The sequence below is a fragment of the Aotus nancymaae genome, unplaced genomic scaffold (genome assembly GCF_030222135.1).
Source record: "Aotus nancymaae isolate 86718 unplaced genomic scaffold, 86718_ANA_hifiasm-v0.15.2.pri h1tg000015l_0, whole genome shotgun sequence".
Classification (NCBI taxonomy): Eukaryota; Metazoa; Chordata; class Mammalia; order Primates; family Aotidae; genus Aotus; species Aotus nancymaae.
Genome location: NW_026988426.1, coordinates 9,855,883 through 9,882,714, shown reverse-complemented (window position 1 = coordinate 9,882,714; position 26,832 = coordinate 9,855,883). Strand labels below are relative to the sequence as shown.

Below are 26,832 nucleotides of genomic sequence, written 5' to 3'. Positions count from 1 at the left end.
CTGGTCACAGTGGCTCATGCCTGTAACCTAGCACTTTGGGAGGCCGAGGAGGGAGGATCATTTGAGACCAGGAGTTCGAGACCAGCCTGGCCAACATGGCGAAACCCCGTCTCAACTAAAAATACAAAAAAAAAATTAGCCATTACGTTGTGGTGTGCACCTGTAATCCTAGCTACTTGAGAGGCTGAGACATGAGAATCACTTGAGCCTGGGAGATGGAGGTTGCAGTGAGGTGAGATCTCCTCACTGTACTGCAGCCTGGGTGAAAGAGTGAGACTCTGTCTCAGAAAACAGTTACTTGTTAATTAACAATGAGACATAATTAGAAACTAAGCAATGTATTTTGTGTGTGTGTGTGAGACAGTTTCGCTCTTACTGCCCAGGCTGAGCTGCAATGGCGCAATATCGGCTCACTGCAGTCTCTGCCTCCTGGATTCAAGCGATTCTCCTGCCTCAGCCTTCCAAGTAGCTGGAACAGGCATGAGCCACCACGCCTGGCTAATTTTGTATTTCTTATTAGAGACAGGTTTCTCCATGTTGGTTAGGCTGGTCTTGAAGTCTCGACCTCAGGTGATCCACCTGCTTCAGCCCCTCAAAATCCTGTGATTACAGGCATCAGCTACTGCACCCGGCCCTCTAAGCAACGTATTATATGTGGGGATGGGCAACTTGGGTGGCTGATCTAAATCCTTATTGTAGAGATGGTAATTAGTCTTGTAAATGATTTCCTGAATCTATAAGTAGTCCATAATTTTCATTTCTTTACCCTTGAACCAATTTTATGTAGTTGCCTTACATACAGTAGTGGATTTTAGCCTTTTAAAACCTGTATCCCTATAATACTTAATTTCACTTTTTTGCATCTTTCTTTTTTTTAATGTGTGAGGTTTTAAATTAAAAAATTTTTTTTTTCCTGAATATTTCTACCATCTAAGAAGGTTGCCAAGTTTTACTTTATGTATTTTATAGTAACTACTATGTATTTCCAATTTCTATGCTAAGTCATGTGCCAAATACTTTTACATTGTTTCATTTTACTCTGGAAAATCTGTTGAAATAAATTCTATTAATCCCCATTTCTTTTTCTTTTTTCTTTTTTTTTGAGACGGAGGCTGGAGCCAAGTGATTCTTCTGCCTCAGTTTCCTGAGTAGCTGGGACTACAGGTGCATGCCACCATGCCCGGCTAATTTTTATATTTTTAGTAGAGATGGGGTTTCATCATATTGGTTAGGCTGGTTTCGAATGCCTGACCCTGTGATCCTCCCAAAGTGCTGGGATTACAGGCGTGGGCCACCGCACCCGGCAATCCCTATTTCATAGATAGACACCAAGGCTCAGAGGTTACTTAAACAAATTGCCTAAAATTGTAAATGGTAGATAATAGCAGATATATTTAAGATGAGCTTTTGAATGATATTCTCCAAGATATTTTTTTGTTTTTTTTGAGATGGAGTTTTTTGCTCTTGTTACCCAGGCTGGAGTGCAATGGCGCGATCTCGGCTCACCGCAACCTCTGCCTCCTGGGTTCAGGCAATTCTCCTGCTTTAGCCTCCTGAATAGCTGGGATTACAGGCACGTGCCGCCGTGCCCAGCTAATTTTTCGTATTTTTAGTAGAGACAGGGTTTCACCATGTTGACCAGGATGGTCTCGATCTCTTTTTTTTTTTTTGGTCTCGATCTCTTGACCTCGTGATCCACCTGCCTCGGCCTCCCAAAGTGCTGGGATTACGGGCGTGAGCCACCGCGCCCGGCCCTTCTCCAAGATTTTTGAATGCAATTCTCCAAGATTTGAAAACGACCTTGTTCTAATTAAAATGTACTTAACTATATTTTGCCATACCACTTAGTTTATGGTTTTGGTGGGTAGTTAGCCTGGCAGTTAGAAATAAGAGTTCTCTGTTCCTCATTCACCCAGGCAACAGCTATTTGCTATAAACATTAATTGCTCTTCAGTTCAATATAGTGAACTTTGGACACTTTTGGAAATCATATTTCTTCTATATGGTCCTAGGTCTTAAATTAGATAACATGCTGTTTTGTCTTGATTGGCCTGGACCTGGCAGTAGTGAAACCGACTTGTTCATTAGAGGAAATACAGATGTCAGCTTTGAAGCCTGTTAGGCACAGATCAGTGTTTAGTAAGTGCTGGATGACTGAATTTGAAATGTATTTAAAGACTAAAATAAAATAAGTTGTTAGGTAACCTTTATTTGAGGTTTTTTTTTTTTTGAGATGGAGTTTCATTCTGTCACCCAGTCTAGAGTACAGTGGCGCAATCTTGGCTCGCTATAACCTCTGCCTCCCGGGTTTAAGCAATTCTCCTGCCTCAGCCTACCAAGCAGCTGGAACCACAGATGTGCGCCACCATGCCTGGCTAGTTTCTTTGTATTTTTAATGGAGATGAGGTTTCACCACGTTGGCCAGGCTGGTCTTGAACTCCTGACCTCAGGTGATCCCCCAACCTTGGTCTCTCATAAAAAATATTCTTTTATGCTGGCATTTAATTTATTTGTAAAATGTCAATTATGTTGCTGTAAATGATGTATTAATAAAAAAATGAAATCAAGGTTTGTCTGATCTTAAAAATATTTTGCCCACTTTGTGACTTATAATTTTCTTGGATAGTTATTTAAAAAGGAATTTCCATCTAGGGAGTTAAATAATTTTAATACTGTACAGATATTATTTTTTCTTTTGAAAAAACAAGCATAAGTGTTTTCTATATCTATAGTTGTTTCAATTTTCATTTCCAAACTTAATTATCCAGTAAGTTTTTTTTAGAGGATTGTTTGAAGGCACATGGTTGGGAATTTAAAATGTAAATTATTAGAGTTTAAACCTTTCCCTATCCAGAGCTGTCTGTGATTTATAAAAGAAGACTGAATATACTTTTTTTTAAAGATTAATTTTTTTTCTTTTTTTTTTTTTCTTTTTTTTCTTTTTTTTTTAGACAGTCTCAGTCCGTCACCAGATGTCAGGCTGGAGTGCAGTGGCGCGACCTCGGCTCACTGCAACCTCCGTCTCCCGGATTCAAGCAATTCTCCTGCCTCAGCCTCCCGAAAAGCTGGGACTACAGGCGCGCGCCACCACGCCCAGCTAATTTTTTTGTATTTTTAGTAGAGACAGGGTTTCACCATGTTGGCCAGGATGGTCTCGATCTCTTGACCTCGTGATTCGCCCGCCTTGGCCTCCCAAAGTGCTGGGATTACAGGCGTGAGCCACCGCGCCTGGCCTTTTTTTTCTTTTATTGAGACAGAGTCTTGCTTTGTTGGCCCAGCTTGGAGCACAGTAGCAAGATCTTGGCTCACTGCAACCTCTGCTTCGCAAGTTCAAGTGATTCTTGTGTGTCAGCTTCCCAAGTAGCTGGGATTATAGGTGTGCATCACTGCACCTGGCAGATTTTTTTTGTAATTTTAGTAGAGATGGGGTTTCACCATGTTGGCCAGACTGGTCTTGAACTCTTGGCCTCAAGTGATCTGCCTGCCTGCGCCTCCCAAAGTGCTGTGATTACAGACATGAGCCACTTTGCATGGCCACGATTGAGAATTTTTTAAATTTTTTTATTATTTTTTTTTATTTTATTTTTTAAAGACGGTGTTTCACCATGTTGGTCAGGCTGGTCTTGAACTCCCGACCTCAGGTGATCCGCCCGCCTTGGCCTCCAAAGTGCTTGGATTACAGGCGTGAGCCACTACACCTGGCCTGAGAATTTTATGGTCAGAAAGATCTTTATTTTTTCAGCCTCCCTTCCCACCAGTTGATTTTATAAGATACTGTTTTTAATGTTGCTAAAGTCATCTTCTCTCCCACTCCCCATCTATTTGGGTACTCTGCAGACTGCCCTTGTGATACTTGGAGCTTTTAGTTAAATTATCCAGTGATATTTAGAAAATAAAATCAAATACATTTTAATTTTAATATAATAGCTACCATATATTTTGCTTACCTACTGTGTACTAGACCCTATAAGTTCTCATGTATATGTATTCTTATTTAATGTTGCTGAAAATTCTATCAAGTTTGTTAACTACAATTCAAAAATACAAAAGGCTCTGAAAACTGGACTTCTTTTGTTAGGTTTTTGGTGACAAAACCTAATCTGACCTGCAATGATGTAAGGCTGTTTTATCTGTTTATCCATCCCATTCAGTGTGAGTATGCTTGCATTTTATTTAACTGCTGAAATATTAATATGCTTGATAATGGCATGCTTATTATCTTCTGAAAACCAGAAAAAAATGTGAATTCTGAAGCCTGTCTACTGCTTCAGGATTCAAAAAAGAGCATGTGGGCCTCTTAGCTCCTCCACTCTCTTGGTGGAGAAGAGAGGTTAAGTAACTAATGAAATGAGGGGAAACACTGGTTAAGAACCTGACTTTGGGCTGCTACCTGTATACATATCCTGCCTCTACTGGGAGAGCCACTGGGTCACTTTCCTTGGGAAGGTCACTTTCCTTTTCTGTGCTTTAGTTTTCTCAACTATAAAATAGGGACAGTAATAGTACTTTACTAATAGGTTTGCTGTGTGATTAAATCAATTGATGTAATTACACATTTAGAATAGTGCCTGGAATATAGTAAGTGCTGTATAAGTATTAACTATTATTGCTTTTTTTTTTTTTTTTGAGATGGGGTTTTGCTCGTTGCCAGGTTGGAGTGCAATGGCTCCATCTTGGCTCACAGCAACCTCCGCCTCCTGGGTTCAAGTGATTCTCCTACCTCAGCCTCCCGAGTAGCTAGGATTACAAGCATGTGTCACCATGCCCAGCTAATTTTGCATTTTTGATAGAGATGGGGTTTCTCCATGTTGGTCAGGCTAGTCTAGAATTCCTGACCTCACGTAATTTGCCCATCTTGGTGTCCCAAAGTGTTGGGATTACAGGCATGAGCCACTGTGCCCAGCCAAACTATTATTACTTTTATGAAGTAGGTGCTAAGTGGCAGAACTATAATAGGATGAATGTGACAGTAACTTTTTCTTTCTTTTTTTTTTGAGACAGAGTCTCACCTGGTTGCCCAGGTTGGAGTACAGTGGTCCAGTCTCGGCCCACTGCAACCTCTCTCCCTTTTGGGGTCAAGCAGTTCTCCTGCCCAAGCCTCCCGAGTAGCTGGAACTGCAGGTGTGCAATACCACGCCTGGCTAATTTTTTTGAATTTTCAGTTGAGATGGAGGGAGTTTCAACATGTTGGCCAGGCTGGTCTCAAACTCCTGACCTCAAGTGATCCTCCTGCCTTGGCCTGCCAAAGTGCTGGGATTACAGATATGAGCCACTGCTCCTGACCCAACAGTAGCTTTTGAAGTCACTTAATATGGGTTTGATTTTGAATATCCACTGAACCTACATCCTGTTGTATTATGGCCTACAGTATAATAGGAGCATCTTTAAAATGCTTTGAAAGGATCTGTAGAAGTTTCAGATAATATCTATGAAGTATTCTCGCCACCCCCCGCTTTTTTTTTTTTGAGATAGAGTCTCACTCTGTTACCAGGCTGGAGTGTAGTGGTGCGATCTAAGGTTCACTGCAACCTCGGCCTCCTGGGTTCAAGCAATTCTTGTGCTTCAGCCTCCTGAGTAGCTAGGATTATAGGCACGTGCCACAGCATCCTGTTAATTTTTGTATTAGGGGTTTCACTGTGTTAGCCAGGGTGGTCTTGATTGATCTCCTGACCTCATGATCTGCCCGCCTCAGCATCCCAGAGTCCTGGGATTATAGCTGTGAGCTACTGCACCTGGCCTGTTCTTCTGTTTTGTTTTGTTTTTTTTTCTTAGAGACAGGGTCTCTGTTGCCCAGGCTGGCATGCAGTGGCGTGATCACAGCTAACTGCAGCCGTGAACTCCTGGTCACAAGTGATCCTCCTGTCTTAGCCTTCTGAATAGCAGGGACTACAGGCCTGTGCCTCCACATCTGGCTCATTGTTTTATTTTTAGTAACAACAAAGTCTCGAACACCTAGGCTCAAACAATACTCCTGGTTTGGCCTCCAGAAGTGCCTGGATTACAGGCATGAGCCACAGCACCTGGCTACCCGGTATGCTTTCTAAACATTATTGAAAAGGGCTCACTTTTGAGAATGTAAGGGAAAGGGAATTATTTTTATGCTCTTTTTGTAATTTTAAAATGATGAGATCAGACTAGGATAGCTGTGCTTAAATTTTTTTGGTTTTTGTTTTTGAGACGGAGTCTCTTTCTGTCGCCCAGGCTGGAGTACAGTGGCATGATCTTGGCTCACTGCAACCTCTGCCTCCTGGGTTCAAGTGATTCTCCTGCATCAGCCTCCTGAGTAGCTGGGATTACAAGTGCCCACCATCATGCCCAGCTAATTTTTTTTGTATTTTTAGTAGAGATGCAATTTAGCCATATTGGCCAGGCTGGTCTTGAACTTCAGACCTCAGGTGATCTGCCTGCCTCAGCCTCCCAAAGTGCTAGGATTACAGGCATGAGCCACGGTGCCTGGCCACATTTTTAACAAAGTGATTTAGACACATTTAATCACATCACTAGACAGTCAGAAGACTTCACTATCTCCTTTTTTTTTTTTTTTTTTTTTGAGGCAAGGTCTTGCTTTGCCATCCAGGCTGGAATGCAGTGGTGCTATCACCGCTCACTTCAGGCTTAACCTTCTGGGCTCAACCGATCCTTTCACCTCAGCCTCCCAAGTAGCTGGGGCAACAGGCGTGCGTCACTACACTCGGCTAATTTTTTGTAGAGACAGGGTCTCCCTATGTTGCCTAGGCTGATCTCAAATTCTTGGCCTCAAGTGATCCTCCTGCCTCAGCTTTCTATAGTGCTGGGATTATAGGCATGAGCCATTGCTGTTGTGCTTAGCCAGCCTCTTTTTCTTTTCTTTTTTTTTCTTTAAAAATTCTTTTATTTAAGAGACAGAGTCTCACCCTGTTGCTTAGGCTGGAGTGCAGTGGTGGATCTCAGGTCACTGTAGTCTCCACCTCCTGAGTTCAAGTGGTTCCCCTGCCTCAGCCTCCCAGGTAGCCGGTAGCTGGGATTACAGACATACACCAGCAGGCCCGGCTAGGTTTTTTGTATTTTTACATTTTTATTTGTTTTATTTTTCTGAGATGAAGTATCACTCTTGTCACCCAGGCTAGAGTGCAGTGGTGCTATCTCGGCTCACTGCAGTCTTCACCTCCTGGGTTCAAGTGATTCTCCTGCCTCAGCCTCCTGAGTAGCTGGGATTATAGGCATGAGCCACTGTGCCAGCCGTTTTTGTATTTTTAGTAGAGACAGGGTTTTACCACGTTGGCCAGTTTGGTCTTGAACACCTGGTCTCAAATGATCCACCCACCTCGGCCTCCCAAAGTGCTGAGATTACAGGCATGAGCTACTGCTCCCGGCCAGCCTCCTTATTAAGAGACTGATTATTCTCCATCTATCACACTCTTAGACTGGCAACCCTTTCCACTCAGGCACTCTCACTAACATGCCCTCCTCTTTTTCTGCCAGATGGATCCCTTTATTTTATTGCTTATTTAAGCCTCTGAATCCTTAATAATATTCAGAATGGATAACTAGTCTTCACCATTTACCACTTCTTGTTTTGCTCTTCACTTAATCTGCTTGAGCCCTTCAAGGTCCCATTCCCTGCAAAGCCCATTTCCTGATCACTAATCCATAGTGATTTCTTTCCTTCTGAAGACTGTAACCTCATTTAGCATTGTCTGGTACGTTCTGGTCTCACCTACTGAAGCTGTGTCCTAGGGCTGAGACTGTTTTATACTATGAGACCAGTTAGCATACTTGTTTTTTAAAAAATTCATTTATTTTTAAGAGATAAGGGTCTCACCATGTTTCATATAGATTGATACTTAGTGATAATTGAGGTGAATTTGCTGGCATTTATACTTAAGTGGTACAAATTTTCTTTTTCGTGTGCTTTCTTTGCTTAGAAGTATTGGTGGAACTGAAGTAAACTGAATTCTTGCTTTTAAAAAATACTATTTTTTAGCTTCTTATTTTTAGATAATTTAAAACATAGAGAATTCTTGTAAACTCTTTTGTCAAGTCACTCGTTTTTAACATTTTGCTACATTTAATTTATCATTCTCTGTGTAACTTTTTTTTCCTGACTGAGTTGAAGACATCATTCTACTTTACTTAATGCTTGAGCATTTCTTTTCTAAGATCAAAGGAAAACTATAGCCACAATATAGTTTTCAAATTAAAGAAACATTAATAGAGTACTTTACTTTGTATCTCATGTTTTGTTATTTCTTCAATTTTTCCAATAAAAATTTCCTTCAAAGTGTTTTTCTCCTCCAGTAAATGATTATGTATTTACTTGCAATATAATTATGTAGCAATTATATAATAAGGACTGTTCCTCAATTTGGATTTGCTTGATATTTACTCCTGAGAGGTTTAGGTTATGCAGGCAATGTTGTGATCTCGGAACACTGCCTCTGCAGGCCCATGATAGCCATGTGCCCTCATTGGCAATGTGTACTTTGATTCTCCCTGAGGTTAGGGTGTTCTCCTGTTTCTCTGTTATGTAATTACTGTTTCCCTGCTATGTAATTACTATTTCCCTTGCACTAATAATTTCTTTTCTTTTTTTCTTTCTTTTTGAGATAGAGTCTTGCTCTGTCACCCAGGCTGTAGTGCAATGGCACAATCTCAGCTCACTGCAACTTCTGCCTTCCTGGTTTAAGCGATTCTCCTGCCTCAGCCTCCAAGTAGTTGGGATTACAGGCGTGTGCCACCGCGCCTGGGTAATTTTTTTTTTTTTTTTTTTGAGACGGAGTTTAGCTCTTGTTACCCAGGCTGGAGTGCAATGGCGCGATCTCTGCTCACCGCAACCTCCGCCTCCTGGGTTCAGGCAATTTTCCTGCCTCAGCCTCCTGAGTAGCTGGGATTACAGGCACGCACCACCGTGTCCAGCTAATTTTTTGTATTTTTAGTAGAGACAGGGTTTCACCACGTTGACCAGGATGGTCTCGATCTCTTGACCTCGTGATCCACCCGCCTTGGCCTCCCAAAGTGCTGGGATTACAGGCGTGAGCCACCGCGCCCGGCCCAATTTTTGTATTTTTAGTAGTGACAGGGTTTCACTGTGTTGGTCAGCCTGGTCTCGAACTCCCAACCTTGTGATCTGCCCGCCCTGGCCTCCCAAAGTGCTGGGATTACAGCTGTGAGCCACCATGTCTGGCAACGCTAGTAATTCTTTAACTATCAATGTACTGCTTCTTGTAAAACATTCCCCTCTATATTTAGCTAGATATACATTTATTATTTTTTTCATATTTTCATTTTTTATTTAATTATGAGATCGAGTCTCACTGTTAGTTGGTCTTGAACTCCTGGCCTTAGGTGATCAGCCTCTTGAGTAGCTAGTATTACAGGCTTGAGCCATCGTTCCTGGCTGCTTTTATTTATTTATTTATTTTTGAGGTGGAGTCTCACCTTGTTGCCCAGGCCGGAGTGCAATGGCACAGTCTCAGCTCACTGCCACCTCCCGCTCCTAAGTTCAAGTGATTCTCCTGCCTTGGCCTCCCGAGTAGCTAGGATTACACGCGTCTGCAACCACGCCTGGGTAATTTTTTATATTTTTAGTAGAGATGGAGTTTCACCATGTTGGCCAGGCTGGTCTTGAACTCCTGACTTCAGGTGATCCACCCACCTCGGCCTCTCAAATTGTTGGGATTGTAGGCATGAGCCACCGGGCCCAGCTGCATTTTGTTTATTAATAGTTGGTTCTTTCTGTGTTGCCCAGACTGGCCTCGAACTTGGCTTTGTGGGCATGCCTGCCTTAGATATTACATTTGTAAGAGTTTTTTGAAATTATAAAAAAAATAACAAAATATATTTTAACCATTAAGCATACAGTTCAAAATAGTGTTAAGTACATTCACATTGTTGTGAAACAGATCTCCAGAAATTTTTTATCTGGCAAAACTAAAATTCAATAGTTACTAGACAACAGCTTCCCATTTCTCCTCTACCTGCTATCAACCATTCTGCTTTCTGCTTCTGTGAATTTGACTACTTTAGATACCTTTCTTGTAAGTGGATTCATACGATATCTTTTTATGATAGGCTTTATTTTACTTAATGTGCTCAGGGCTCATTCATGTTGTAGCATGTGTCATGATTTCCTTTTTTTTTTTTTTTTTTTTTTTCGACACAGTCTTACTCTGTCACCAAGGCTGGAGTATAGTGGCACGATGTCTTTTCATTGCAATCTCCGCTTCCTGGGTTCACATGATTTTTGTGCCTCAGTTTCCCAAGTAGCTGGGATTACAGGTGTACAATTCTGTGCCCTGCTAATTTTTCTATTTTTAGTTAGAGACAGGGTTTCACCATGTTGGCCAGGCTGGTCTTGAACTCCTGGCCTCAAGCAGTCTGCCTGCTTCAGCCTCCCAGAATGCTGGGATTACAGGTATGAGCCACCATGCCGGGCCTATATTTCAGCCTTTTTAAGGCTTGAAAATATTAACCAGGCTCAAGCTGTTCTCCTGCCTTAGCCTCCCAAGTAGCTGGGACTATAGGTATGCGCCACCATGCCTGGCTAATTTTGTATTTTTAGTAGAGATGGGGTTTTGCTATGTTAGCGGGTCTGGTCTGGAAGTCCTGACCTCAGGTGATCCGCCTGCCTCTGCCTCCCAAAGTGATGGGATTACAGGTGTGAGCCAGACCTGGCCAATTTTTTTTTTTCCTATATATGTCTCTGTCTGTCTGGCTCACAGTTTGTTTGTCATTTCATGTGTCGGTGGACACTTGGGTTGCTTCCACCTTCTACCTTTTGGCTAATATCTCTTTGAGATCCTACTTTCAGTTCTTTTGGATATGTACCGAGAAGTGGGATTGCTGGATTGTATGATGATAATTCCATTTTTAATTTATCGTGGTAAAATTTTCTATTGCACTTAGCTATTTCATTTTTTTCTCAGTTAAACTTTGACCTCGTAACCAATCTCACAAAGCGATGAAATAGAAAATAAGCTTGCTTCAGTTTTACCTCTTCTGTGATTTAATCTGCTGCTGTTTGTAAGGCAAGGTCGTTTCTAAAAACATTGGCTTAAAATAAAGTGAATCTGGGTATTAGTGTTTTCTTTTTCCTTTTTCTGTAGAGACACCATCTAGCTATGTTGACGAGGCTGGTCTTGAACTCCTGGCCTGAAGTTATCCTCCTGTCTTGGCCTCTCAAAGTGCAGGGATTATAGGCATCAGCCACCACTCCTGCTCCTGGCCTGTTTTTGTTTTGTTTTTTTGAGACAGGGTCTCTGTCACCCAGGCTGGAGTGCAGTGGTACAGTCACTGCTCAAGCAATCCTCCCACCTCAGTCTCCCAAGTAGCTGTGACTACAGGCATCCACCATCATGCCTAGCTAATTTTTATTTATTTATTTTTATTTTTTAATTGATTAATTAATTTTTGAGAGGAAGTCTCACTCTGTTGCCCAGGCTGTAGTGCAGTGGTGTGATATTTTGACTTACTGCAGCCTCCATCTCCCGGACTCAAGCGATTCTCCTGCCTCAGCCTCCCAAGTAGCTGGGACTATAGGTGTGTGCCACCATGCCTGGCTAATTTTTGTATTTTTAGTAGAGATGGGGTTTTGCTATGTTAGCTGATCTAGTTTTGAACTCTTGACCTCAGGTGATCTGCCTGCCTCAGCCTCCCACAGTGCTGGGATTATAGGTGTGAGCTACCATGGCTGGCCACATTTTTTTTTTTTTTTTTTAATTTTTTGTAGAGACAGTGTCTCAGGATGTTGGCCAGGCTGGTCTCAAACTCCTGGACTCAAGTAGTCCTCCCGCTTCGCCTCCCAAAGTGCTGGGATTATAGGCCTGAGTCACTATGCCTGGCCTGGGTATTTTTTTTTTTTTTTTGAGATGGAGTTTCACTCTTGTTGCCCAGGCTGGAGGGCAATGGCTCGATCTTGGCTTACTGCAACCTCCACCTCCTGAATTCAAGTGATTCTCCTGCCTCAGCCTCCCGAGTAGCTAGGATTTAAGGCATGCACTACCATGCTTGGCTAATTTTGTATTTTTAGTAGAGACAGGGTTTCTCCATGTTGGTCAGGCTGGTCTCAAACTCCCAACCTCAGGTGATCCACCCGCCTCAGTCTCCCAAAGTATTGGGATTACAGATGTGCCTACTGATTCTTTTTCATAGTGAAAAGGAACCTCATGTCTTGACACAAAGTATTTTTTTTTTGTGACGGAGTTTTACTCTTGTTCCCAGGCTGGGGTACAATGGCGCGATCTTGGCTCACCTTAACCTCCGCCTTCTGGGATCAAACCATTCTCCTGCCTCGGCCTCCCAGAAAGCTGGGATTATAGGTGTGTGCCACCACACCTAGCTAATTTTGTATTTTTTTTTTTTTTTTTTTGGGAGACTGGAGTTTCGCTCTTGTTACCCAGGCTGGAGTGCGATGGCGCGATCTCGGCTCACCGCAACCTCCGCCTCCTGGGTTCGGGCAATTCTCCTGCTTCAGCCTCCTGAGTAGCTGGGATTACAGGCATGCGCCACCATGCCCAGCTAATTTTTTGTATTTTTAGTAGAGATGGGGTTTCACCATGTTGACCAGGATGGTCTCGATCTCTTGACCTTGTGATCCACCCGCCTCGGCCTCCCAAAGTGCTGGGATTACAGGCGTGAGCCACCGCGCCTGGCCTAATTTTGTATTTTTAATAGAGACGGGGTTTCTCTGTGTTGGTTAGGCTGGTCTTGAACTCCCGACCTCCCAAACTGTTGGGATTACAGCCGTGAGCCACTGCACCTGGCAACACAAAGTAACTATTAAACCCTAGTGTTCTTCCGTCTTAAAATTTTGGCAGTGGGAAGAAATTTTAAGAGGGAAGAACACTAGGGTTTAATAGTTACTTTGTGTCACCGGGTGCAGTGGCTCAGGGCTGTAATCCTAGTACTTTGGGAGGCCAAGGAGGGTGTATCAGTTGAGGCCAAATGTTCGAGACCAGCCTGGCTAACATGGAGAAACTCCATCTCCACCACAAAAATACAAAAATTAGCTGGGCTTGGTGGCACACACCCACTTGGGAGGCCAAGGCCTGCAAATCTTGAACCCAGGAGGTGGAGGTTGCAGTGAGCTGAGATCAGGCCACTATGCTCTAGCCTGGGTGACAGAGTGAGACTGTCCCCCTCACCAAAAAAAAATGGCACCTATTACTCCTAAATTATTAAGGAGATAGTCATTTTAAAAGAATTTTGAGGCCTACTGTGGTGACTAACACCTCTAATCCCACCACTGTGGAAGGCGGACCCATTGCTTGAGCTCAGGAGTAATGTAGGGAGACTGCATCTCTATTAAATGTAAAAGAAATAAAAGAATTTTGAATAGAATTACAGATTCACAGAAAGTTTTATTTTCAAAGAATTACAGATTTGCAGAAAGTTGCAACATTTTTAATTAAGCCGTAATACCTGAATAGTTTTACTTGAGAATCTTTGGGTAGTGGTTAGAATGAGTCACTAATATGTTAACACATCTTTATGCTGCACAAAGGAAGGGTAGGGGCTTCTTATTAACTGAACTCTTGGGAGTATTTGTAGAAAGTTCTTTTGGAAAATTTAAAGCAAGGGATACCAGTCAGCCTTTCAACTAAACACTTGTTCATTAAAATCTTGGTAAGCATTCACATGAGACATAAGTAAGCTAAAGCAAAAGTACTTGCTAAAATATCAGATCCCAGTTCCTCTGTAGGAAAGTTTTATGATTTACACTTTGGGCAGGGCTTAGGAATTTCCACTGCAAACACTCCATGGAGTTGTGATGTATTTTTTCACAGACTGTACTTGAGAAATCAGGGTTTTTTTTTCCTTCTTTTTGAGACGGAGTCTCGCTCTGTTGCCCAGGCTGGAGTGTGGTGGCGTGATCTCTGCTTACTGCAACCTCTGCCTCCCGGGTTCAAGCAATTCTCCTGCCTCAGCCTCCTGGGTAGCTGGGATTATAGGCATGTGCCACCTCACCCGGCTAATTTTTATATTTTTAGTAGAGACGGGGTTTCACCATGTTGGGTCAGGCTGCGAGAAATTAGGGTTTCTAAGGGTCTATAGTTTTGTTTCTACTTTATATTCTTTTTAAGATTATAGTTTCATAGGTTAGTGGCTTTCAAACATTTTAGCATAGTTAGAAATCTGTTTTACATCTGGATCCATATATCCTTATATACATGTACAAAACAGATTCATTGCAGTTTCAGATGTTTACTTCGACTCTTTATACTCTGATTTTATTTTAATCATAGTATGACCCCTGAAATTGATTTCAGAATTAATGTCTTCATCCTTAGTTTGTTAATATTGCCCTAGGTATTATCTGTGTAAGGGTGACAGCATCATTACTGAGATGAAATGAGGACATGTGATCCTTGTTTCTTCTTAAAGTGATTTATCCTTTTAGTCCTTTGAGGATGTTTTATTATTAGAAATATTTGTCTGCTTTGCCAATCATTTACTACCCACACACAGTTACCAGTTTTATTACCCCTTCCCCCCCCTTTTTCTTTTTGTAGTTTTCACTCATCATTACACAATTAGGTGTTTCTTCCCTATGTTATTAAAAGCATTTAATGCTTGGGTATTTTGTATGCTTATGAGGGAACAGCAAAGAATAAAAATCCAGTTGTAAAATATTAACATTCTTACTGAACTTCAAAAAGATAAACATATCAGATACCATTACTTGATATAAACAGCTGTAAAGTAATTAACTGGGTCATACTTGCACTGCGAGTAAAAATTAAAGATATGGGAAGGAGCCTAAACTCTAGCAAATTTGGCTGGGTGCAGTGGCTCACACCTATAATCCCAGCACTTTTGGAGGCTGAGGTGGGTGGATCCCTTGAAGCCAAGAGTTTGAGACCAGCCTGACCAACATGGTGAAACTCTATCTAAAAATATAAAAATTAGCTGAGCATGATGGTACGCACCTGTAATCCTAGCTACTCAGGTGGCTGAGGCATGAGAATAGCTTGAACCCAGGAGGTGGAGGTTGCAGTGAGCCAAGATTGCGCCACTACACTCCAGCCTGGGCGACCTCCGAAAAAACACAAACTTCAAAAAACCTCTAGTAAATATTAAGTGTTTTTTTGTTTTTGTATTTGATTTTTTGTTTTTTTTTGAGACAGAGTCTTGCTCTGTTGCCCAGGCTGGAGTGCAGTGGTGCGATATTGGCTTACTGCAATCTCTGCCGCCTAGGTTCAAGCTATTTTCCTGCTTCAGTCTTCTGCGTAGCTGGGACTACAAGGTGCCCCACCACGCCCGGCTAATTTTTGTGTTTTTAGTAGAGACGGGATTTTGCCATGTTGGCCAGGCTAGTCTCGAACTCCTGACCTCAGGTGATCCTTCGGCCTCCCAAAGCATTGGCATTATAGGCGCGAGCCACTGTGCCTGGGTTTTTTTTTTTTTTTGGACAAAGTTTCACTCTGCCCAGGCTGGAGTGCAATAGCGTGAACATGGCTCACTGAAGCCTTGACCTCCCAGGCTCAAGCAGTCCTCCCACCTCGGTCTCCTAAGTAGCTGGGATCACAGGTGCATGCTGCCACACTAGGCTAATTTTCCTATATGTAGAGACATGGAGTCTTCCTATGTTGTCCAGGCTAGTCCTGAACTCCTGGGCTTCAAACATTTTGCCCATGTCAGCCTCCTAAAGTGTTAGGATTACAGATGTGAGACACTGCATCAGGTTCTAAGTTACTAGTTTGAAATTAAGAGTAAATTACTTAAATGAAGCAAATTAAAGTAAATTTAGCCAAGGAAAGAGGATTTAAACAGTTGATAAAAGACAGCTGTGAAACTTCACCTCAAACTTAAGATAAGTATGGTTTAGTTCTAATAAAAGGAAGGGAGCCTGGCATGGTGGCAGGTGCCTGTTAGTCCCAGTTACTTGGGAGGCTGAGGTGAGAGGATCGCTTGGTTCAGGAGGTTGATGCTGCAGTGAGCCATGATTGCACCACTGCACTCCAGCCTGGGTGACAGAATGAGACTCTTTTATTTTTTTTGAGACGGAGTTTCTCTCTTGTTACCCAGGCCGGAGTGCAATGGCGTGATCTCGGCTCACCGCAACCTCCGCCTCCTGGATTCAGGCAATTCTCCTGCCTCAGCCTCTTGAGTAGCTGGGATTATAGGCACGCACCACCATGCCCAGCTAATTTTTTGTATTTTTTTAGTAGAGACGGGGTTTCACTATGTTGACCAGGATGGTCTCGATCTCTTGACCTCGTGATCCACCTGCCTCGGCCTCCCAAAGTGCTAGGATTACAGGCGTGAGCCACTGCGCCCGGCCTCAGAATGAGACTCTTTATAAAAAAAATTTATAAATCAATAAAAGGAAGGGTACTTCTTCATTTAGCTCTTGAAACATCATGTGAATGTGTGATGGGGGCAAAATGATGCCTTCCTATGAGTTAGAAAATTTTATTGTTAATGCAAATAGTGGCATCACATCAAATAAGTCACATTGTTTATGTTGGTTCTGCATTAAAACACAAGACACACCTCTTTTTTCCTGTCATCTTTTAAAAAAGTTGTTAATGAGAACCTATATATTGTAAGAAAAGGTTAAATGCTTAAAGTTATTTTGAATTAAGTAGTCAGGAAGCAAACACTTGGTTACCAGAAGCTAGAATGGAGAAAGCAACTCTCTGTGTAGTCTGGTACAATAGGAGGGTACCTTTCCTTTTTGGACTAGCCAAGACCTAATCTTGTCCTACTGTAGGTAAAAAAGCTAAGTTGTTGGTTTGTGGTAGCCAAGCTAACAAAGACTTTGGGAAAAAAGTGTTCAGGTGCTAGAATAATACCTGGTGTATGCTGGCTCTCTGTAAATCCTGCCCACGTTTAGGTTTGTCTGCAGCTGTTAGTACCTAATATCAAGATTTCTTCGTAGTAAAGGTATTCTGAACCTTTTTGGGAGCATAAGAACATTTCTCACCACACACAGTGTGGCTCACACCTGTAATCCCAGCACTTTGGGAGGCTGAGGCGGGCAGATTGCTTGAGCTCAGGCATTCAAGATCAGCCTGGACAACATGGTGAAACCCTGTCTCTACAAAAAAAATACTAAAATTAACCAGGCATGGTGACATGTGTCTATGGTCCTGGCTACTTGGGAGGTTGAGATGGGAGGATTGCTTGAGCCCAGGAGGTTGAGGCTGCAGTAAGCTGTGATGGTACCACTGCACTGCAGCCTGGAAGACAGAGTGAGATCCTGTCTTTAAAAAAACATTTCAGAGAATCTGAGCATTGAAGATTTCTTATGTAGAAAAACATATATAAAACATTGGCATCTAGTTTTGTAGGTTCCATGTGACTGACTACTTGAAGCCGATCCTTGGGTTTAGATCGAAGCACCTTTGCCTTACAGGATTGGTATTACAGTTGTATTGGTGTTAAATACTGTTGGAATCAAATAGTGCATACGGTCAACATGCTAACATATATGCTGAAATTATTTGGTAGTGTGATTTGATTTTATGTGAGGAAAACTTAGTATAGCAGGTTTATTTTAAGGATCAGGTTCTTGATATTCAGTCCAGGCATGCCAAACAACTGTTATTTCTAACTCTGTTTATGAAATAAGACTATTAGAAACTAAGAATTTTAAAGATTCATATTAGGTACTGTGGTTTGCAAACAGGGTCTGGACCTGTAATGGAGTTTTCAAATCAGTTTAATGGGTCTGACTAGCCTTAAAACAAATGAAGTAGAACAGAGTAGAAAAGAAATTATCTATCACAAAATACCTAGTTAAGTATTTGGTGAAACTTTTGCTTAAGTGTGTGTATTTATGTATATGTATGCATGCATGTATACATTCATAAATGTTTTTATTGGATTGCAATGCAAATATATTTCTTTTTCTTTTTTCTTTTTCTTTTTGAGACGGAGTCTTACTCTGTCACCCAGGCTGAAGTGCAGTGGTGCAATCTGGGCCCACTGCAGCAACCTCCACCTCCTGGGTTCAAGCAATTCTCTGCCTCAGCCTCCTGAGTAGCTAAGATAACAGGTGCCTGCCACCATGCCCGTCTAATTTTTGTATTTTTAGTAGAGACAGGGTTTCACCATGTTGGCCAGGCTGGTCTTGAACTCCTGGCCTTGTAATCTACGCTTCTTGGCCTCCCAAAGTGCTAGGATTACAGGTGTGAGCCACTGCGCCTGGCTGCGAATGTATTTCTTAATGTGAGATGATTTAAAAAGTTACAAAGCCACAGCTCTATAACTATTTGCTTTGGAGGTAGTTTGAGTATCTGAGTTCCTGATATTTTTGTGTTTTGAGAGACAGAATAGGGAGCTAAAGAGTTAGGATACAGGAGTAAAAGAGCAACTTTATTTGAATCTTCAGTGATTAACCAATAAAGTTGAGATAGGATTTTACTCATTAAATAGTTTTGGATAGTTAAGGCAGAATTTGTTTTGTAAAGGTTTTGGAAGCTGTTTTAACCAGAGGAAGAAATACATGTATGTGTCACAAATTTGTAGATGCATTTACTGAAAATGTTGTGTATATGGTTCAGTGAATATAATATACGTGATGCTTAACATAAACCTATCTGAGAAAATATTCTTTCTGATTCAAGACTGGAAAGATTTTTACTTCAAGTAAAGTCAACTATTCTGGCATTGCTTAGGGCAGCTGTTTGTTTTTACCAAAAATGTAGGACCTAAAGAAATGAAGGTCTTTGGACTTTTGGGTGAAGAGATAGTCAGTAGATTTTTGTGTTTTTTTTTTTTAAAGACAGGGTTTCACCATATTAGTCAGGCTGGTCTTGAACTCCTGACTCAGGTGATCCACTCGCCTCAGCCTCCCAAAGTGCTAGGATTACAGGCGTGAGCCACTGTGCCTGGCTTAGATTTTTGTGTTTTTGTTTTTTAATATGAAATGTTTTCAGGAAAGGTTATATAAATAAGCATCAGGTGTTTACATTTAAGAAATTGAATTATAGATGTTGACTTAATGTCTTCTTTTTTTCTTTTATTTCTTTTAAAGGTTTGGGCCCCATGGTATCCCTGTGACAGTATTTCCCAAAAGGGAATATAAGGATAAACCAGAAGCCATGCAGCTCCAAAGTAATACATTCCAAGAAGGGACAGAAGTCAAGTGTGAAGCAAATGGTGCTGTTCCCGATGACCCTTCTCCTGTCCTGCCTCCAGAGCTGAGCTTGGCTGAAAGCCTGTGGACTTCCAAACCACCACCTCTCTTCCATGAAGGAGCACCTTATCCTCCCCCTTTGTTTATCAGGGACACATATAACCAATCAATACCTCAGCCACCTCCTCGGAAAATTAAGCGCCCTAAACGAAAAATGTACAGGGAAGAACCCACTTCAATAATGAATGCTATTAAATTACGACCCAGGCAAGTTCTGTGTGATAAATGTAAAAACAGTGTTGTTGCTGAAAAAAAGGAAATTAGAAAAGGTAGTAGTGCAAGTGACTCTTCTAAATATGAAGATAAAAAACGGAGAAATGAAAGTGTAACTACTGTGAACAAAAAACTGAAAACTGACCATAAAGTGGATGGGAAAAACCAAAACGAAAGTCAGAAAAGAAATGCTGTGGTTAAGGTTTCAAATATTGCTCACAGCAGAGGCAGAGTAGTAAAAGTTTCTGCTCAGGCAAATACATCAAAAGCTCAGTTAAGTACTAAAAAAGTTCTCCAGAGTAAGAACATGGATCATGCAAAAGCTCGGGAAGTGTTAAAAATTGCCAAAGAAAAGGCACAAAAGAAGCAAAATGAAACCTCTACTTCCAAAAATGCACATTCAAAAGTTCATTTCACACGTCGATATCAGAATCCTAGCTCAGGTTCCCTTCCACCCCGGGTTCGTTTAAAACCACAGAGGTACAGGAATGAAGAAAATGATTCTTCTCTGAAGACAGGACTTGAGAAAATGCGGAGTGGCAAGATGGCACCCAAGCCCCAGTCTCGCTGCACCTCTACCCGCTCAGCAGGTGAGGCCCCTTCAGAAAATCAGAGTCCCTCAAAAGGCCCTGAAGAGGCCAGCAGTGAGGTTCAGGACACAAATGAAGTGCATGTGCCTGGTGAGCAGGATGAACCACAGACATTGGGCAAAAAGGGCAGCAAAAGCAATATCTCTGTTTACATGACCCTAAATCAAAAGAAATCTGACTCTTCCAGTGCTTCAGTGTGTAGCATTGATAGCACAGATGATTTGAAATCTTCCAACTCTGAGTGTAGTTCTTCTGAAAGCTTTGAGTTTCCTCCAGGCAGTATGCATGCACCTTCCACCTCCTCCACTTCCTCCTCTTCAAAGGAAGAGAAAAAGCTCAGTAATTCCTTGAAAATGAAAATCTTTTCCAAAAACGTCTCTAAATGCGTCACACCAGATGGCAGGACCATATGCGTAGGGGACATTGTTTGGGCCAAGATATATGGCTTCCCTTGGTGGCCAGCCCGTATTCTTACTATAACTGTGAGCCGGAAAGATAACGGCCTTTTAGTCCGACAGGAGGCCCGTATTTCATGGTTTGGGTCTCCAACAACATCTTTCCTTGCTCTTTCACAACTCTCCCCCTTTTTAGAAAACTTCCAGTCACGCTTTAATAAGAAGAGAAAGGGCCTGTATCGCAAGGCTATCACAGAGGCAGCTAAGGCTGCCAAGCAGCTGACCCCTGAAGTACGGGCTTTGTTGACACAGTTTGAAACCTGAACATGGACAGTAAGGTAGGCAAGACCATTGGAAGTCACCACAGATTTTCTAGTTGAGTTAGGAATAATTTCTACAAAATAGCTTGGCCAGATTGGAGAGAGAAGTTGCACTCAGTTGGCTGGCTTTTTAATACTTACCTTATAGCCATTTTTAGACTGAGAAGCTTAAACTGAACATATAATCAAATTTTGTGTTGAGATTTTAGCAGTATTTTTCAGTTTTGAAGTCCAAAACCATCCCAAGGCATAGGAGCCATAGCCTCAACTGAATTGAACTTTTGTAGGGACTGTTAATTGCCATTTGTACCTAATACTGTATGTATACATATATATACATATATATATGAAATAGAGCCTGTCACTGTGTGACACAGGTTGCATATTTGGGATTGCAGTAAGGGCTTGGTGAGCTGGGGGAATAATGTGGATATTTAATGACTACTTGTTTTTTAAATAATGAACACTTAGCCTTTCATGCACATAACGGTGTACAAGTTAGATGGTTAGGTGTTTGACAAACAGATGCTTGCTGTTCAGTTACAGACTGGGGAAATAGCCCAGTATTTGGGATTAAAACTGTCAAGACTAGATAGGTTTTAGTCATCACTGTCTTTTGTCCAGTGGGGATTTAATCAGTACTTTCAAGCTTCTGGTTTGGGAGTGTAGATAGGTTTGATTTTGGATATGTAAATAGTTGATTGCTAAATTTGGTCAGATTTCTCCTGACTGGCTGTTCCTAAATTCTTAGGATACGTCCCAGTAAAATTACACTTTGTGAATTAATTGTCATTTGTGTAATTGTTGCATTTTGGATGTAACCTAATTTGATAATTAAAAAAAATAATTTCCGTTTAAGGTATCTGTTTGCAGGTCAGAAAATGAGAAAATGTAATTGTGTAATGCTCTGAAATGTAAAAAACAAAAACAAAAAAGCTGTAAATAAAATCAACTAAATCCAAATTATTTGTGTGTGTTTCTCAAAAAGCTTTGAAAAATTTCAAGATGGTAGAAAATTATTCTTTGTAAGAGTGTTTAGAAAAGACGAAAAATCAAACTTTTATTTTGCTATTTGCCCTATCAGGGAATATATTATCTGAGATTAGAAAAGTTCAAATAATGAGAGATGAATCAGTATATTCTCAAAATAAGATTTTGTAGTATAGAGGTTTGATAATGCTTCTAGATTTGATATCCTCTTCCTGCCAATTTCTCATAAATGTGTGGATTTTAATTTTTAGCCTTAATATTTCATCACATGCTTCCTTTTTTTACATTTGGGTAATTACAAGTGGTGTCTTCTCTTTGGTTTTCTGCCTCATGTATCGCTGCTTTTGGGGCTAGTAACGTAGCTTACTATTTTTCTACATGGTCCATCTGTCCCTAAGATTTGATTTCTTATTTTCCAGTTTTAGCTTTGTATTATTAGTGAGAAATATATCTGATTGGCTGTGGAGGCAAGTTTATCTCAAGATTTTTAAAGTTGCTTTCATACTTTTTGTGTCTAACAACTTTCGGACAGTTAATTTCAAAACTTTTAGAAATTTAAGACTTAGCAGTTTTTGTGGATTTCTAAATCCAGTTTGAAATATCTTAGTTACTGTGAACTCATAATGAAAAGATTAATGGAGATTGAAAATCAGTAGTCTTGTCAGTTTTCTTAAGGTTATGGACTGATTACAAATTTCTGCAAAAGCAAGTAGAATTTCTTCTGGGGAACTCAGTCAATGCTTTTTGATTATAATAAACACACAATTTAAAAATAGATGTTTCACTTGAGTAGAACATATTCTTTCCTGCAAACAGAAACAACTATACTTAAAAAATTATTTGATTGAAATTCACAGTGTGGTTAAGAAGTTATAAGAAACTATCCTAAAATATTTTCCAAGTATTTGTTTCAGATTAATGAACTTGTTCATTCAGGTGTTTTTAAAAGTTTGAAATCTAAAGTTCAGAAAGTCTTAAAAGTCACCAAAATATGTAATTCCAAGGCTTTGTGTCCTAATCTGGGTGAGTTTTATCTTTTGAAGTGTACATTACTAATATGGTCAAGTGCTTGGTAAATGTGCTCTTGTGGCAGAAACCAAATTTAATTTGTTTCAGAAGCCATGGGGAAAGAGAAGAAAATAAAAAGTCATGATTGTTGACTATAATAGTTTTGTAGAACACACCTTTGAGGAAAAGGTTGCGCATATCACAAATGACATTATGCCAAATGACTCCTTCATTTTAAACTGGCAGTCTGGCATATTTCATTTGTAGTTTCAGTAGGGAAGCAAGTTTTAAAGAATCTCTATAATCTTAAATGTGTATTCTAAACACTAATCCAATAGCTATATATTAAAAACTTTTATTCAAATGGAAATGTCTTAGGTAAATTTGTCCGGTATCTACTGCAGGTGGAGATAGAGTTGAATTGGGTAGTTGTAGCCACTTTATATTTCTCTTTGAAATGACAAAAGAAGGCACTTACCCTTGATATGGAGATAACAGAAGTGGGTATTTTTTCCCCTTGCAGTGGGAATAAACTGGCTTAGACCAAATCTGTGGCATAAGAGTTGTGGCTAAAACAAAGGATTGGCAAGGGGAGAAACCAAGTGAAGAGTTGTAAAAGCTAAGAATGTATTTCTAGAAATTCTCAAAAATGTAAAGCATCAGAGTATTTTCTCCTTTTTACTTTCTAGAATTTATAGACCAGGAAGTTAACTAATCATTTGGAAGGAACATCCATTCAGATGTGGAACCAAAGATCAAATAAATAACGATGAGAGACCAGGTGCGGTGGCTCACTCCCTTATTCCTAGAAGTTGAGGAGGCCAAGGTGGGATGATCACTTGAGGCCAGGAGTTTGAGACCAGCCTGGGCAACATAGACCCCTGATTCCACCCTCCATCTCTGCAGAAAAATAAAAATTTAGCTGGGCATGGTGGCACACACTTACAGCCCCAGCGACTTGCTTGTATCCTAGCTACTTGGTAGGCTAAGATCGCTTGAGCTCAGGAGTAGTAGACTGCAGTGAGCTGTGATCACACCACTGCACTCCAGTCTGGGCAGGAGTGAGACCCTGTCTCTGAAAAAAACCCTATATATCAGTGATATAGGGAAACTGGGATTCACCAGTCTGAAGCCTTTTTGCATGACTTGATGGTGTGTTCCTAGACAGTTTTGATGGAGAAAAAATCTGTAAGTAGTAATTGTAGGTTAGTACTAAGTTGAATAGGCAGGAATTTTGATGTGAAAACACACTGTAGGCAAAGGACAGGGAACTGATACTAAAATCAACTAAATGAATATATCTTCATTAGTGAGGCTGAGTATCTAAATTGTAAAATATTGAGTTACACTCCTATTTAGGTTGTACTTTTCTAAAAATTGGTTATGTTGAAGGAAAGGTCACAAGTCTATAGAATAACTGAATTGGGAATCGGAAATACCTTGTCTATAATTTGTATCTAAAATTAGGTTTTCCCTTTTAAGTTGTGAATTTTCTGTGGTCTGTGCTGCATGCTTTCACTTATATTAGTACAGCTGAAGAGATGGATAAATGTCTAGAAAAATGAATGTTTTGATTCAGGAATTTGTGCCTAGTGATGGCCTCCAATAGGGAATTTTCCAGAGAGAATAAAGACCCAATTCCTAAGTTGGGGCAAATTTAGTTTTCATTTTGGTATTGTTTTAAAACAATCTCTTAAAAACTGCTGGATATGACCGGGCATGGTGGCTCACTCCTGTAATCCCAGCACTTTGGGAGGCTGAGGCAGGTGGATTGCCTGAAGTCAGGCGTTTGAGACCAGCCTGGCCAATGTGGTGAAAACCCATCTCTACTAACCTTGCCTCTACTAAAAACACAAAAATTAGCTGGGCGGGGTGGCATATACCTGTAAATCCCAGCTACTCAGGAGGCTGAGGCAGGAGAATCGCTTGAACCCAGGAGGCAGAGATTGCAGTGAGCTAAGATCTCACCACAGCACTCCAGCCTGGGTCACAGCAAGACTCCGTCTCAAAAAAAAAAAAAAAAAAAACAAACAAACAAAAAACATGCGGGATATAAAGGAATTCAGATATACAACAAAAGACTGATGCTATATCAATTTCCAGGAGAAAATAAAACATCGAGGGTGCGTTAGTTACTTTTACCTGGATCTGAGTTAGTTAGTAGGCCCTTAATATCCAAATATACAATTTGTGCAGATTTACTGTGTCCTTCATTTAAATGAACAGGATTAAAAAATGAAAGCATTAGCTAATAATAATATGCTTTTGTTGTGCTATTTTGAATGAAGGAATAGGAAGTTTAAAATCACAGTGATATAGCTGATCTGTATATTTTTAGTTTTCCAGGGTATTTTGATGTCTTTACCATGGATAATTGACACTAACATAAGAGAAACAACTCTTTGTCTTATCTTTACTCAAGTTAGAGACCTAACATTTAGAGATCCAAACAGGTTTTTTTTTTTTTCCTATTTCTTGTGGCATTGCATGGAAATCATTTTCTCCTTGTTATTAACAGAGCACTGTGATTTTTTTGTGTGTGGTATTTAAAAATTGTGGTTAAATAGATGTAAAATTTATCATCTTAATCATTTTTAATTATACAGTTCTGTGGCATTAAATATATTCACAATGTTGTTCAACCATCACCTTCCATCTGTAATTTGATTTTGATAGAAATCTTTTAAATTTGGGATGTCACTTTCTAGAAGGTGGTGGAAATTAAGTTACAGGAGTGTTTTTCTTGGTCAGTGGTGTGGCTAGAATATGCTGCTGGCACTGCCCCACTTCCCAGGATTCCTTCCTGATCAACCTGCAGTCCTATACAAGGAAATAACTGTTGCTTACAATGCCAATCGGTGCCCCCATTTTTCTTTATTTTTGAGACAGGGTTGCACTCTGGAATGCAATGGCGAGATCACAACCTAGACTTCTGGGCTCAAGCAGTTCTCCCGCCTCAAGGCCCTGGCTTCCACCATAGCTGGGATTACAGGTGTGTGCCACCATGCCCAGCTGATTTTTAAAAAATGTTTAGTAGAGACAAAGTCTCCCTTTGTTGCCCAAGCTGGTCTTAAACTCCTGGGCTCAAGTGATCCTCTTATCTTGGCTCCCGCAAAGTGCTGGGATTACAGGTATGAGGCACCATGCTCAGCCAGTGTCTCCATTTTTTTTTTTCAGACGGACTTTTGCTCTTACTGCCCAGGCTGGAGTGCAATGGCATGATCTCTGCTCCGCCTCCCAGGTTCAAGCAATTCTTGTGCCACAGCCTCCCGAGTAGCAGGGATTACAGGCATGTGCCAACATGCCCAGCTATTTTTGTATTTTTAGTAGAGACAGGGTTTCTTCATGTTGGTCAGGCTGGTCTCAAACTCCCGATCTCAGATGATCCACCTGCCTTGGCCTCCCAAAGTGCTGGGATTACAGGTGTGAGCCCCTGAACCCGGCCTCAGTGTCTCCATTTTAAGAAGTGTAACTGACAAATTTTTAGGTGAATTAATGTGACTGCATTTACCTATTAGTTAGTTGGTTTGGGTTAAAACTGTTCCCTTCCAGTAACATAAACTTTTATATCAAAGCATATTTGTTTTCCATTAATTGTATGGACATAAAAAGTGGAAAAAGCAAGTAATTTTCAAAAAATAATACCCATATTATTAAAATATGGCCAAAAAATAAAAATAAAACTTTGAGGCTGAACATGGTGGCTCATGCCTGTAGTCCCAGCTACTCCGGAGGCTGAGGCAGGAAGATAGGGTTTCATCATATTGGTCAGGCTGGTCTCAACTCCTGACCTGAGGTAGTCCACCTGCCTCAGCCTCCCAAAGTGCTGGGATTATAGGCATGAGCCACTGTGCCTGGCCCCTAAAGCTTTGATGTTAAAAACAGACCAATTGCAAACTTGGTTTAAATGTGAATTAAAGATTTTTGGTTTTTTTTTTTTTTTTTTGAGACAAGGTCTTATTCTCACCCAAGCTAGACTGCAGTGGTATAATCATGACTCACTGCAGCCTTGACCTCCTGGGCTCAGGCGATCCTCCTGCCTTAGCCTCATAGCTGGGACCACAGGCACATAGCATCACATCTGACTAATTTAAAAAAATTATTTGTAGAGACGGGGTCTCACTATGTCACCCAGGCTGGTCTTGAACTCCTGTGCTCAAATGATACTTCCACCTCGGCCTCCCAAAGTGCTA

The 26,832-nt window shown here is 40.9% G+C and overlaps 1 protein-coding gene across 10 annotated transcripts in view; it reads left to right on the top strand.

The window, feature by feature from the left end:
* Positions 1–26,832, top strand: part of PWWP2A (PWWP domain containing 2A) — a 66,673-nt gene that overhangs the window by 13,084 nt on the left and 26,757 nt on the right. For 5 of the 10 annotated variants that reach the window (XM_021672206.2, XM_021672207.2, XM_021672205.2 and 2 more), the window contains one exon: positions 18,962–22,126. In XM_021672206.2, the coding sequence (XP_021527881.1) occupies positions 19,029–20,645 (1,617 nt within the window). In that variant the 5' untranslated portion in view covers positions 18,962–19,028 and the 3' untranslated portion in view covers positions 20,646–22,126. Of the gene's footprint in view, positions 1–18,961; positions 22,133–23,328; positions 23,421–26,832 lie in introns of those variants that run through there. The other 5 variants (XM_012461057.2, XM_012461056.3, XM_012461058.3 and 2 more) reach the window with 3 other exon arrangements.